The sequence below is a fragment of the Manis javanica genome, chromosome 5 (genome assembly GCF_040802235.1).
Source record: "Manis javanica isolate MJ-LG chromosome 5, MJ_LKY, whole genome shotgun sequence".
NCBI lineage: Eukaryota > Metazoa > Chordata > Mammalia > Pholidota > Manidae > Manis > Manis javanica.
The window spans coordinates 9,674,930-9,688,457 of NC_133160.1; the positions used below are offsets into that span (position 1 = coordinate 9,674,930).

The window sequence follows — 13,528 nt, forward strand, 5'->3', positions numbered from 1 at the left end:
TCGGGAGGGGCCCCAAATTCACCTCCCCTCCTTCCCTGCAGAGCATATCCTGTCCACCTTTCCTCAGTTAGTCCCCCCACAGGGCTGAGACCCATGCGGACAGGAGCACGTCAGTCTTCAGGGCCACAAACCCAGTGGCAGCAAAGCCTGGCGCAAAGGAGCCTCTCAGGCAACGAGAAATAAACATGCCCAATACCAGAGGTGGAGCAGGAAGGGCCTGGGGCTGGCCTCCCACCAACTCAGGGCTCAGGAGCCCAAGCCCAACAGCGACAGTCACCTCCAGATAAGGACACCTACAGGGTCCCCATTCTGGAGTCACTGGGTGGCTCGAGGCTGGCGTCCCTGCCCTGGGCTGGTGTCTGACCCACTAGTGGAGACACAAGGTCACATTTAAAATAAAGCACTCACTAAAAACAATGCACTGCCCTGGAGAAGAGCCTGAGACAGAAACGTGTGGAACAAAAATCTGGTAAATTCCAAACCAAGTCTGGAGTTTGGCGAACAGTACTGGCCCAGTGTTGGTATCTTGCTTTTGACAGCTGTGCCTTGGCGGGCGATGGAAGGTGACAATGGAGGAAACTGAGGAAGGGGCGACGGGCACCCTGTATTGTCTTCGCAAATTTTCTGCAAGTGTACAACTATCCAAAATGAACAGGTCATTTAAAAACAAATAAAGTGCATCCCAGCAGCATATGCAAAGTGCTGAGGGAACAACACACCTAATGAGCTATTAAATGTCATCAATAACAATAGGAAGAGCAGCCACCACGACAATCCTGCATGAGGATATGACTGTAAATTGCATTTGATGGAGGTGGAGACAGACTCGGCAGGCTTGGGAGCCTGCTCAAGGCGCGCCACTTGCGTGGGATGGGCAGGGCCAGCCTCACGGGCTTAATGCTCTGCTGTGGCCTGCTTGACAGGCTTCAGCTTTGACAAAGGGGCCCTACATTTTCACTTTGTGCAGGCCCTGCAAATTCTGCAGCCAGTCCTGGGGTCTATGCATTCCCAGGGTGGGTGTTTATCCTGCACCACGCCCCAGGGAGGTCATTTGAGGACAGCCCCGTGGACAGCGTGGGGCCAGCTCTCCTGGCTAAGAAAACACTACAATGCAAAGGACAGCGGTGGGAGCAACGGCGGGACTGGGGGCAGGGGTGTCACTGGCAGGTAGATCTCTGTGTAGGAAGGATGGGCCCTGGCCTCGAGCAGAGAAAGGAAGATTCCTCCCCAGCCCAGAGCACCACGTCAGCTCAGTTTGGGGGCCTGCTCAGTTCAGCAGCCTCCTTGTCACAGTGAGATTCTCCACTTCCCCACGGGGGCCTGGTCTTCCCGGGTTTCCGCAATCGGTGTCCCACCTGCAGGTTAGTGTCCATGAGCCCAGGCCACCAGCTGGCTGAGGTCCGGCAGCTGGCTCCTGGCACTTCAGGGCTGCACACAGCTCACTCTGAGGCTGGTTACCTACAGAGTCCCCGGAGGTTGTGTTGCCTGGCCTTGAAGGAGGTGGGCTCCACAGAAGAATGCTCAAAATAGCACCAATTAGCTCGGAGAAGAAGAAAACAAACACGGACAAATGGACCGGTCTGCTGGGGTCCCCAGTGTGAGCAGCTGTTTTGCCATTAAGGCAAAAACAGAGGCAGCCACCAGGACCAGCAGGTGTTAAGGAGTCGCCTACAGGCCGCATGCCCCTGCTCAGCCTAGAGCAAGACTCTTCCCTGGCGCCGAGCAGCCACCTCCGGCCGCTGAAGGACCAGCTTCAGAGGGAAGGCCCGACAGTCACCTATGCCCTTCTCCCCCATTCCAGGCATCCAGACAGCCCGGGGCCTCTTCTCAATCTCCCCTCAGACACAGGTGCACCCAGAGCCCTGGTCTGTGGCCCGAATCTCAGTCTGGGTACCAGTCTTCCTTCACCAGGGAAGCGCTGAGCAGCCGGATGGGAAAGTGGGGCGGGCCAGAAAGGGGATGGCAGGGGTGGGGGGCGCGGGCTGGGGACAATTGGAACTAGGGAGTCAGTCCTTGGACTCAGGACCCCTCCAAACCAGAGCCAAGTCACTGTTAGCCTGCAAGCCCCCGCCACCACCACCAACGCCCTCCCTTTGTGAAATAATGACACTCTACAAGGACAAGGGCCACCTCAGCAGGCAGGTCAGTCTCTGTTGCACAGACTCCATCTTGCCTTAGGGGTATCGCTTCACTCTTTCTTCATTCTCTTCAGGTTGCCTGGAAACCTCTGGTCTAACCCTCCACCCAGCGCTGAGCCCCTCGCCTCAGTGAGGTCCCAACCCGCTACGGCTGCAAAGAGAAGAGGAAGGAGGTCCTGAGCACATGCCCCCCACCCCAGGCTTCCAGCCCCGAGTCAGTCCCAGGCCCCCGCAGGGACCTCACCCGTCTCCTTCCTGGCCCTATTCTTGCACCCAGAACAGCACCGGTACACAGCAGATGCTTAATCAATACATGCTCGGTGGTCGCTCCAGAGCCCCTCTGCCTCCTGGGCAATCTGGCTGAGCCTCGGGGCTGCAGCCACTAGGCCTCGCTGATGCCTCCAGCCCTGAGCCCCCAGTTCTCTCTCCAACTGGGCACCTCTGCTAGCGCATCCGGACGGACCCTCAATTCACACAGCAACTTGGACGAACCTCTAGGGAATTCTGCTGAGTGAGAAAAGCCAACCCGGAAAGGTTACGTGCTGTATGATTCCATTTATAGAATGTTGTTGACATGGCAAAATTTTAGAAATGGAAGGCAGAGTAGCAGCTGCCAGGGGTTGGCCTGGGGAAGGCAAGGTGAGGCCACAGTGCTGAGGTCCCCACCCTCAGTTACTGGAACGGGGCATGGAGAGAGACCAACCCCATGGTGCTGGAACCGCCCAGTGTCTTGGTTGGGGTGGTGTTGCAGCAATGGGAACTGAAGAAAAAGAAAACTGTAGAGACCTGATACAATTGTATAGAAGGTGGGACTCACAGAGCTGAGTACAAGTAAACTGGGAAGAGCAAAGATAAACAGATTGTATTGATGTCCACATCCTGGTTGTGGGCTGTACTGCACTTTTGCAAACTGTTACCATTGGGGAAAACTGGGCAAAGTATATACTAGGAATCTCTCTGTATTGTTTCTCATACTGCATGTGAATCTACAATTCTCTCAATAGAGACTTTGAACTACACCCACATGCAGAATAGACCATGTTTCCCGACCTCCACCCCGGCCATCCCTCATCCAGGCCACCAGCATCGCCTAACCTCTAGCCTCACACTCCCAGCCAGACGCAGGGCAGATGGCTCTCAAAGCCTCCAGGGGCCTCCAGGGCAGAGGCCTTGCATCGGCCCATCGCCTCCACCTCCCGCTCCAGCACTCTGCCCACTGGGGCCTCACTGCTCCCTCAGCTGCCTGAGACCCCTGTACTCTCCCTGCCCCACCCCCTTGAGACGCCAGCCACCTCACTCTGTCCAGCGTCACCTTCTCAGTGAGGCCTTCCCTGACCACTTCCCAGCCGCACACCCACATCTCCCAGCCCTTCTCCACTTTACTTTCCCCCTTCCTTTGAGGCACATTGTGTATTTCACCACACCAGCAGCCACCCGAGGGCAGGAACACCTCGTGTGTCCCATTTCCAAATCCCTCAGGTGGCAGTGGTCCCCCCTCCAGCTGTGTGACCTTGACCAAGTTCCTTAACCCCTCGGTGCCTCGGTTTTCTCATCAGGAAACCGGGCACCCAACAGTACTACCTAAAGGGTGTTATGCCCGTATCACTGCAAAGGACTTAGAAAACAGCAAGTGCTTGATGAGCGCTGGCTAATTTCATTATCACGGCTCCTGAATTCATAGTCTTTTTACATGCCACCGTTAATTTGTGAATGGCCCAAGTGTACAATTTTATAACATTGCTTTTCTACTATTAAACGCATTCAGTTTCAAAACATGAACAGTTAAATGAAATTGCAATTGCGGAGCCAGTTCTGGTACTGCCTTGACTTTTAATTACATGGATCCTCAAAAATTTTAGGTGCCCAGACATCTGCCAGCCACTAAAAGGTGTGGCTCATCTATCAATCAGGACACCTGGCTCACAGTAGGTGCTCCATAAATGCCCGCAGGAGGCCATACCAGGTACAAACACGCTGGTAGGCAGCCAGCCCATGAGCAGCGCTCAGCCTGTGGGCTCCCATTTGTCACAGCAATGCCTGTGCGACCTGAGCCCCTCTTGCCCGCTGCCCATACAGGCACCCCTCGGAGCATCGCCTGAGGTCTCTAGAGCCCAGGCCAGGCCAGACACAGGAGGGAAAGAGGCAGGGTGGCCACAGTGCTGAGGTCCCCACCCTCGGTCACAGTGGGTACCTCCCGAGCTGCGCTCAGTGAGGTCCTGTGCTGAAGCAGCCCCTCCGGCTGCAGCTACTCACTCCACGGACAAGCCAGCAGCCCCCTCTGGAACTGAGGTTCCCCAGTTAATCAGGACTTCCCAAGGAACAGGAACTTTGGCCTTGACTCTGGGTCTGGCAACGTGACAAGGAGTGATGGTATCTGCCGAACTGGCACCTGGATGAATTTACTGCTCAACGAGATGTGGTTTATTCTCCCAGTGGAAAGTTGCTAATGAATGGAGCCAAGTTCAAGAGCTTCCCAGGCTCCTGGGGCATCAAAGGAATCACACTTTCTCCAGACGCCTGAACCAGAGCTGCAGACACCATCCAGGTATCTGCACTAGTGAGGGGCTCACCTCTGCTCACTGTATCACTCCAGAACCTGACAGCTGGTCTGCTCACAGCCACCCACCCTCACCCCAGGACACCGTGCGACCCAGTGCCAAGCTGTCCCCTCCCAGAGTCCTTCTCTGTGTCAGTGACTTCCCCGGACCTCTCCTCCCTCCTTTCCTGCCATGCACAGAAGTCAGAAGCATGCACCCGCCTCAGAATTATCCGCTAATAGCACCTGCTATTAGCCTGTGAGTTTTACTTTCTGGGGAGACCCCAAGCTCAGCCAAGAACCCAGCTTCTCCACTTCATCATCCATCAGTGCCCAATTCACAGCTGTTGTTAACAGCTCCCAAATACCAAGTCTCACTACACACTAAGCATGTCACTTTCCGGGTGCCCATATGTCCGAAACGACACCAGGGCTCCAAGAGGGGCAGTGGATGTCTACAGCGCCACCCAGCCAGCAGGGTAGACCCAGGCTCAGACCTGATGGTGTCTCCATGCCACACAGTCGGGTGGCCTGCTTGGGTCCCCAGTCTTCCTCTGTCCCTCTGAGGAGGGAGGGATCCTGGTGCCCTTGTGGGGAGAAGAGATGCAGGCGGAGGGGTGAGAAGGAGTTGGGGGACATGGTGAGCTCGGTGGCTGTGTGTGCAACCCAGGACACAGATGGGCACAGAGACTCAGAGACATGGAGAGGCAGAGACACACAGAGGAGCACGTGAGAGACGTATTCATGAGGCAGGGGCCGCACCCAAGCGGCCCCCAGTGTGTCACATGACCACACAGTCCATGGTGGGGAGGGAGCGATGCAGACTTGGAGAGGGGCCCAGGATGCCTCTGGTGCCTGTCCCCTGGTGTCCCAGCAACCCCTGGGATGTGTGCTCAGGCAGAGGGCTGGTGGAGGGTCCCATTCCTGAGCCACCACCTCAGCCAGGCTGTGGTCTGCTGTGACCAGCTGGGCAGGCTGGCCCTGGTGGGATGGTGGCTCAGGGAACAGCAAGCTGCCCTAGGGAACTGCCCATGGTAAATGGGCACCTGAGAGTAAGGGGGCAAGTGGACCCTCAGCCTCTCAAAAGGGAACTTCATACAACGTGAATCCCAGCAGCCGATCCTCTGAGCAACTGCTGGGCCCGTGCTGTGTGCCAGGTAAATCCTGAGGTGGCAAGGAGCTCAGGACAGGACCCCAGGGCACTCCGGAGCCAGGACACAAAGGCATCCGGGCTGCTTCTCTGTGCTTCTCTGGCCAACCGTGGGCCAGCAGTCCACCTCTCCCTGCCTTGGTTGCTTTTCTACAAAATGGGGCCAATGGTGACAGCCCCTCCCGGCTGCAGCTCCTCACCCCACTGGCCAGTCAGCAGCACCTCTCTGTGACTGGGGTTCAGCAAGCAGGACCCAGGTCGGTCCAGAGCACCAGGTGGCCCCTGCCAGGGGGGAAGTCCTCAGTGAACCTGGCTCTTTCTTGTATGAGTTGAGAGCCTCAGCACCTGGAATGGTGCCCACAGCAAAGGAGGTACCTGATAGGAATTTGCCCAAATAAAGAGGGACTCAAGTGTGTCAAACCTTCACGATCCCATGAGGTTGGTGCGCTGCTACCCCACTTCACAGAGGTGAAAGGCCACGGAGCTGGCAAGCAGCCCCGCCAAGGTACACACCCAGGGCTGTCGGCTCCAGAACCCACACTGTCATATAGTTGGAAACTTTTTATTCTGGCTATTTTCTATATTTACAGGAAACAGGCAAAAGCAAAGAAGCAGGCTATGATGAGCCCCATGTGGTGCCCAGTTTTGACAGCTGTCAGTCTTCTGGTTCAGTGGTTCTTCACCCAGTGCAATTTAGCCTCCAAGGATATTTGGCAACTTCTGGACACTTTCAATTGTCAACTGAAGGCACCTAGTGGGTACAGACTGGGGATGCTGCTAGACATCAAATGATGCACAGGACAGCCCCCATCCCAGAGAATGATCTGACCCCAACGGTCAGTACTGCCGAGGTTGCAAAACCTGGATCTGAGCCTGTTTCTAAATTAACTCCCCCACCACCAAGTGCACTGGGAGTCTGGTCTATGCTCTTGTGTGGAGGGCAGGGTTGGGCAGGGCGAGCTTTTAGATATGGGGAACTGGGGGGCAGAATCTTTGAAGGGTGACCTTGAGGGTGACATTCTGGTTTGGAAATGGGGTGAAACCTGCATTTGTCAACACTTCACATAAGACTGAGGAAACACTGTATGTCTGGCTCAAAAAGCAGGGGTGCCTGACAGTATTCACGGGGTAGAGGACCCTTACCAACCACCTCCCTTGGCACTGCACCCAGGGAGAAACCCTTTTGAACCAGCCACTGGGCCTTTGCACACCTCACAGCCTAGGTGATATCCCCCCACCTAGGAGACTCAAATGGCAATGGCCAGGCTGAGCATGGAAAGGCGGTGCCACATACATGAGGTTCCCATCCAGGGCTCTTCAGGGTGCTGCCCAGTTGCCACCATGCAGGCACTGGGACTGGGACCCATCTGGCCAGAGTGAGCATCTTGGGCAGCCTGGGTTCACAACCACCCCAAGTGGGCACAGAGCAGCTGCTGAGGTGTGGGGTGGGAGGGTACTGGGACACGAAGGCTGGTGGGGAGCAGGGAGTGGTTCCCAGGACAGGATCCATGGGCAGGACTGGAGCTTATGGCGTCCGATCACTCCTGCCGGCGGCCTCTGGATCTTGAGGCCAGTCCCCACAGCTACGGCACTGGCTCCCTCCCTGACCCTCAGTAAACAGGCATTGAACCCACACTGGCCAGGCTCTGCAGTGGGCGTTAATTCACCACAGATCCTTGCCAAGGCACAGCGGGAGGCCAGTGGGCCAGCCAATAGGCTCCCTGAGATTTTGTTAAGCCTCAGATTTGTTTTCAAAATCAATTGATTTCATATGAAAATCCCCAACCTCTCTTCTTCAAAAAAAGCCAAGGTCAGGCCACTCTGAGCCTTTATTCCTGGCAAGAGTTAAGGGCACATGCCTTTTCAATTGGCCACAGTCGTCACCTGGCCCCTTTGCCTCACTCAGGGCCCAGTGTTTGAGTTTCAACCCCTGGGGCATGAAGAACGGAGGGCTCTGGAATCAAAGGGCCAACCCCTGACTAAGTAAAAATGTTCTAACTCCTCTGAGCGTCAGTTTCCTCCTCTGTAAAGTGGGAATGTAACAGTACCCATGTAACAGGTGGGCATGAAGATGAACCAGGCTAGGGCAGGTAAGTGCTAGCCCAAATAAGGGCCCCAAAAACTCTGGCTGCTTACTACTAAGTCAAAGATAAGCCAGTCCCTGGGCTTGAGAAACTCAGTCTGGGGGAACAACCCCTGAAAATACAGATGACTCCTCAGGGTGCTGAGCTAACAGGGAAATGAACCGGGGGCTGGGGAGCTGAGGAGCTCAGCCTGGGGCAATCCAAGTGCCTTCCCAGTGGGGGTAACAATCCACTTGGCCCTGAACACTGAATAAACATTGCCAGGCAGGGAGCTGGAAGGGTATTCTAGGCAGGGGAACAGCACACACAAAGACCACAGACAGCATCCACTCACCCCAGGACAGCCAGGCCTGAGGATGATGCTGTCACAAGGGATGCCCCCAGGGGCGGTGCTGGGAGAGACAGCACTGTGGCTCACCAACCAGGGAGAGGCTGCGGTGCTCCCAATAGGCCTCCGAACACATTCCCCCCAAATAAAAATCCCTCCTTGTTGAAAGGAACTTCCTCTTCACTAATCCTCAAAATCTCAACAAGAATGCAATGCTTTAAAAAAAAAAATCTAGTTCCCAAACCAGCCTGCCAATAGCCCCCTGTGCCCCCCGCCAGCCACCAAATACTGGCATCCAGCAAACCCAGTAACATGTGAGTACAGAGTAACTCCCTGGGGGCCAGTCTGGTGGAGGGTTTGACAAGGAGGGCGCTGGGGACCAAGCACCACTCGCCCTCCATTGTTGCAGTAATATTTGCCATCTGCTCATGTTGCACTTTTACCGCAAGGAACGATGGGCGCAGAGGGAGAGGCTGGTTCAGGGCCGGCAGAAGGCGCCATGAGATCTCCTCTGCCTCCTTTGTGTTGGTGCCTTGCTCTGCCTCCACCACCAAGATAAAGCCACAGTCAGGCCTTGGCCCTTTCCGGGAGTCACCCCTCTAGGGGGACTGGGCAGAGGGCGGGGAGGGGGGGAGGCCCAGGCTGCAGAGCCTCGCTCCTCCCTCCTCTGCCCTCCCTCCTGGGGCTGGGCCGGGAAGGAGCTGGAGCCGGCAGGGGCTTGGGGCCTGGAGCGGAGGAGACGCCCAGCCTGGCCCCGACGACTCCTACAGGCCAGCCCGGGCAGAGCAGCCCCGCCCCCAGCCTCTGTTACCTTCCCCGAAAGCCCTCGGGGAGGGCCCCAAGCTTGGGGAGAGAGCAGGCCGGAGGAGGCTCATCTCAGCTCCCCATGGCCTGGGGACTGCCCGGGAGAGCCCTGGGAGCCTGAGGAGCAGACACTGATTAATATTTACTGAACACCTACTATGTGCTCCACCTGGGTAGGAACCTGGAATTGGAACTACTACAAATAGGAACTCCTGGAATGGGTGACTTGGGCCAGATGGTGTCTCAGCAGACCTGCTGCTCAGGGCCCCAGACCTCAACTTTCTCAAGAGAAACCAGAAATGCAGATTCTTATGTGAAATTTGCTTTCAGATGCTGGCAATTAATTCAAATTAGTATGTACATATACCACACTGGCCAAAGGACATGTCAGTAGGCAGACTGGACCCAAAGGTCTCCAGTGTGCAACCTTTGCAGTCAAGGCCCATGTAACTGCCCTTGGGGAGATCACAAAGGGAGGGGAGAAACACTGAACAAGGTCAAAGCTGGATCAAATCCTGGCTCTGCCGCTTATGCTGTGTGACCCTGAGCAAGTGAAAAGCCCTTTCTGAGCCTCAGGTTCCTTCCTTGTGAAAAGGAATAGTAACATCTACCTCTTGTGTCGTTACGGGAAGTAGAGACAAGGCATGGACAGCCTTCACATACATGCTCAATACAGCTCCAATAGTTGGAGCAACAGCAGATACTCGGTGAGGCTGCTGGTCATTCGTCATGCTGCTGCAAAAAGCTGAAGGGCGCCTGCTGGTGCCGGTGCTGAGCCTTCACCATTCCCTGGTCCCAAAACCTTCCAGAGGTGTGGGGCCTGGCGGGTAAAGGTCATCAGCCTATAGTCCAGGCCTGAGATATGCTGGGTGCAACCCAGAGGTGCAACAGCTTTTTCCCACAGTGCTTAACATTTAGAAACATTAGCTGCTGACTTTCAGACATCAGAAGGTATAAGACTCCAGATGTCCAGATTCCTCCCCCAAATAGGAGAATCTGGTCATAGTTGGCCCCCATTTCTACAAGGCTGCTGCTGGGTAATCTCCAGCCCTTTAGATGAGGCCTGGGCTATGCAATCTGCCACAGACCCCACCACTCCTTACTATGTCACACCTGGCAGACATACTCATTCATGTTACCAGGTTGCCCCGTGGGCATTTGAGGAGTAAACAGGTGGGTCAGGTAGGCCCAAGTCAGGCCAGGCCACAGTCTACCCACACAGCCTGGCTCTGTGTGGGCATCAGGACCTGGCCCCCAGTGGTTCTGCTGTTTGCCAAAGAGCCTTCCTTGGAAAGCGCCACACTCTCATCCATCAGAAAATTAATCAGAATGACACCTTGTGAACAAGATGTTTTGGCTCAGGCAGAAAATAAACAGTGATTTACAATTATTGAGGCTGCTCCATGCCTCTGCGCACAGGCACGGAGAGGAGGGCCCGGTGCAATCAGCAGAACACCCATGGTGGCTACCAGGCTGCACCAGGCTTGGGCCAAGGGGACACGGCAACCTGATGTGGTCTCCCTTCAAGGTCCATGGCCCAAATGGCACCATCTCCCGCTTTCACGTTTGCACACTCCTGAAACAACCTCTGGTTGCAGGGTCCTCCGTGTGCGGCTGCTGGGCCCCGTCCTCAGGCAGGGTGATCCCTGGGACCCAGGCACTCACCCCTGGAGACATGGGCCCCCACCTGGAGCCTCTTTTCTCTCTTCCAATTGGACAGGGTCCCTGAGACCCAGCAAGCCAAGGATTCCAGTGAGCTCAGGGCACAGTAGAAGGTGTTTGCAGGTTAAGGAAATGCATCCTAACAACTGAGCCCTGAAGCTTGGAGGGTACCCACATGGCCTGCTCAGCTCTCCTGTTCAAGTCCCAACAGGACATCACCAACTCTGAATGCCAGCCTGAGCTCAGGGTAGAGGACAGCCCTGGCAATTCTCCAAGTGAAGCAAATTCGCCAAGTCACTCTCCTGCTGTGAGCCCTCCCAGGGCTCCTACTGCCCTCAGAACGGAGTCTAACGCCTCTCTGTGGCCTGCGACCCTGCCCAGTCTGGCCCTGACCCGTCTCCCTCCTTTCCCCGCTTCTCACTCGGCCAGCCGTGCGGAGGCCCTGCTGTCCCTCAGTCCCGCCTCGGAGCCTGTGTGCCTGCAGGTCCCCTGTTGGGGGCACCCTGGCTTCCAACTGCAGACCCACTCTCACTCATTATCCAGGTCTCAGCTTATGTGGTCCTTCCTCAGAGGCCATCCCTGGCCCCCTCAGAGCAAGCCAGGGCCCTCTTTGGAAACAACTCGCCACTGAATTTTCTTAGCATTGGTCCTTGTCTGTGCTCTCCCACTGGACACTAGCTTCCCTCCCAAGGCAACATGGGACAGAGTGAAGAATGCGGGCTCCTATCCTGATGCCCAGCTGTGTAACATTGGGTAAGTGACTTAACCTCTCTGGACCTCAGTTTGTTCACTTGTAAAATGGGGATAAAACCAGCAACTCCTTTGTGGAGTGTTGGCAATGTGCTTGGCATGGCAAGACTGGCTCTGTGTCACCATCTCCATGACATGTGCTCAGTGCCAAGCAATTAGGCAGTCTGTCCTGGACCGCTCGGCTATTTACAGGCAAAGCTGGCTTTTCAGATCCACCAAGGTTCAGAGTTCTGGAGTCTTTCTCTCTGTTTTTATTCCCACTGCTTTAGGGGTCATCCTCATCACTTGGTGTCCAATCCAAACCAGTCTTCCAGCGTGCACAGCCTCCATGAGCATGCCTGTCAGCTGACAGTTCAGCTACCTGAGGCTCACTGAGGCTAAGCGACTTGCCCACAGCCACACAGCTAAAAAATGCCAGAGAAGGGGTTTAGTTACAGAGAAAGAGAAAACAATTCTTAAAATCTTAGAACATTATAAGAGTCAATGTAAAAGTATAATAGAAAATTGGTAGTAAGTACAGCATGAAAATACAGACCTTTGTGCCATGAAAATAGGTCCATTAGCATTAAAACTGTAGCCTGAAAACATGTCCATTTTTGTACATGGAGGGCCCAGGGTGGCAGGCCAGCCCCCATCTCTGGACTGACGGCACGCACCTCTGCTAGCCTGAGTCAGGGGTAAAAGGCCCGGGCTTCAGCGGGGAGCTCCTTGTGAGGCAGGCGGCAGACTCTGGTTCGCCCAGGCCTCCCCTTGACAGCGTCCTGGGCCAGCCCAGGCACAGCCAGCACCAGGGACGGTGCCAAGGCTCTGGTGCTGGGGCAGAAGGTGGCGGGACTGCTTCCCAGCTGCACTCCTGGCGGGCTGGGGCATCCTGCCCGAGCCGCACCTCCCCCTCGCTGCCCCTCCCCCTACTACATCTGCACAGGGAGGAAAAGAGGGACAGGGAGGCAAGAGTGGAAGCTGGGGTGGCGGAGTCAGAGTAGACAAGGACCTGCTTTCCCCGGCTCCCTGTCCCCCAGGGACTACTGTTCCAGCTGATGGACTAGCAGGGAGAAGGAGACAAACCCCAAAGGCCCCTGGGCAGCTCCAGGTGTGAAGGCGGGGAGCCCTCCCTCCACACCCCCATGACGGGGGGCCCCCACGCCTCCCCTCGCTTTGGGGGGGCCGTGAGGGCAGACAGCGAGAGGTAGCCTACTGCCTGTGGGGGATGGGCTTCCAGGGGAGTGGTGGCCAGCACTCCCATGGGGCCAGTCCAGGCCCCAGAGCCCCTGCCCCACGCCAGCCTTCTCCACCCCCCAGGTTCCTCGGAGGCTGAGGAGGGCAGGTGGGGGGCAGGCGATGGAATCTGGGGCTGTGCGGGGGTGGGGAGGGCCAGGTGTGGACTCGGGGGAAGGGTCCACCGTGGGCTTGAAGGGACCGGACTTGAGGTAGTGTGCACTCGGGCGATGGGGGAAACCCATCTGGGTGCTCTCTGAGGGTCCCCCAACCCCCACAGCAGTTCCAGCACGCTGGAATAAGGCACAGAAAGCCTGGCAGGGCCGCACTGTTCAGAGCACCAGCTCCGGGCCCAGGCCTCACAGTTCTGAATCCCAGCTCCACACCTTTCTGGGTGGGCAAGCAATTCAATCCTTTAACACCTCCGTTTCCCCATCTGCACAACAGGGATGATGACCAGGCGCACCTTGTGGGGTGGGATGCGAGGTGCCTGCAGAGTCTGGGCTCCAGCACAGGCTATGACCGCCATTACTCTAGGAGGGCACCTCCGGCTCCCCCTCCCGGGGCACAGGGGCAGCCCCAGAAACCTTTGGATCTGCACACACATGTGCATACACTCTCCCGCACCACCTGCCCCAGACAAAGTCCTCCTGGGGCCAAGATGCTGGGGTTGCTGAATGACTCACCCCCGGCTGGGATGCATTTCCTGGAACAAGTCACCACAGGCAGTCCTGAGGGGGCCCCAAGTCTGGTAGAGATGAGAAGGCACAGGTCCTGACATGTGCAGCCTCACCCCACTGGGACCCTGCTGTGACAGTGGACAGGGAACCCCAGTTTCAGAGCCCCACGGGCCTGAGTTCC

The 13,528-nt window shown here is 56.4% G+C and overlaps 1 protein-coding gene across 13 annotated transcripts in view; it reads right to left on the minus strand.

Moving 5' to 3' along the window:
• BCAS4 (breast carcinoma amplified sequence 4) overlaps positions 1 to 13,528 on the minus strand; it is a 53,177-nt gene that overhangs the window by 9,955 nt on the left and 29,694 nt on the right. For 3 of the 13 annotated variants that reach the window (XM_073236448.1, XM_037006285.2, XM_073236450.1), the window contains one exon: positions 13,354 to 13,475. The exons of the other annotated variants lie outside the window; for them this stretch is intronic. In XM_073236448.1, coding sequence (XP_073092549.1) covers positions 13,354 to 13,475 — 122 coding nt within the window. The remainder of the gene's footprint in view (positions 1 to 13,353; positions 13,476 to 13,528) is intronic. 13 annotated transcript variants of the gene reach the window in all.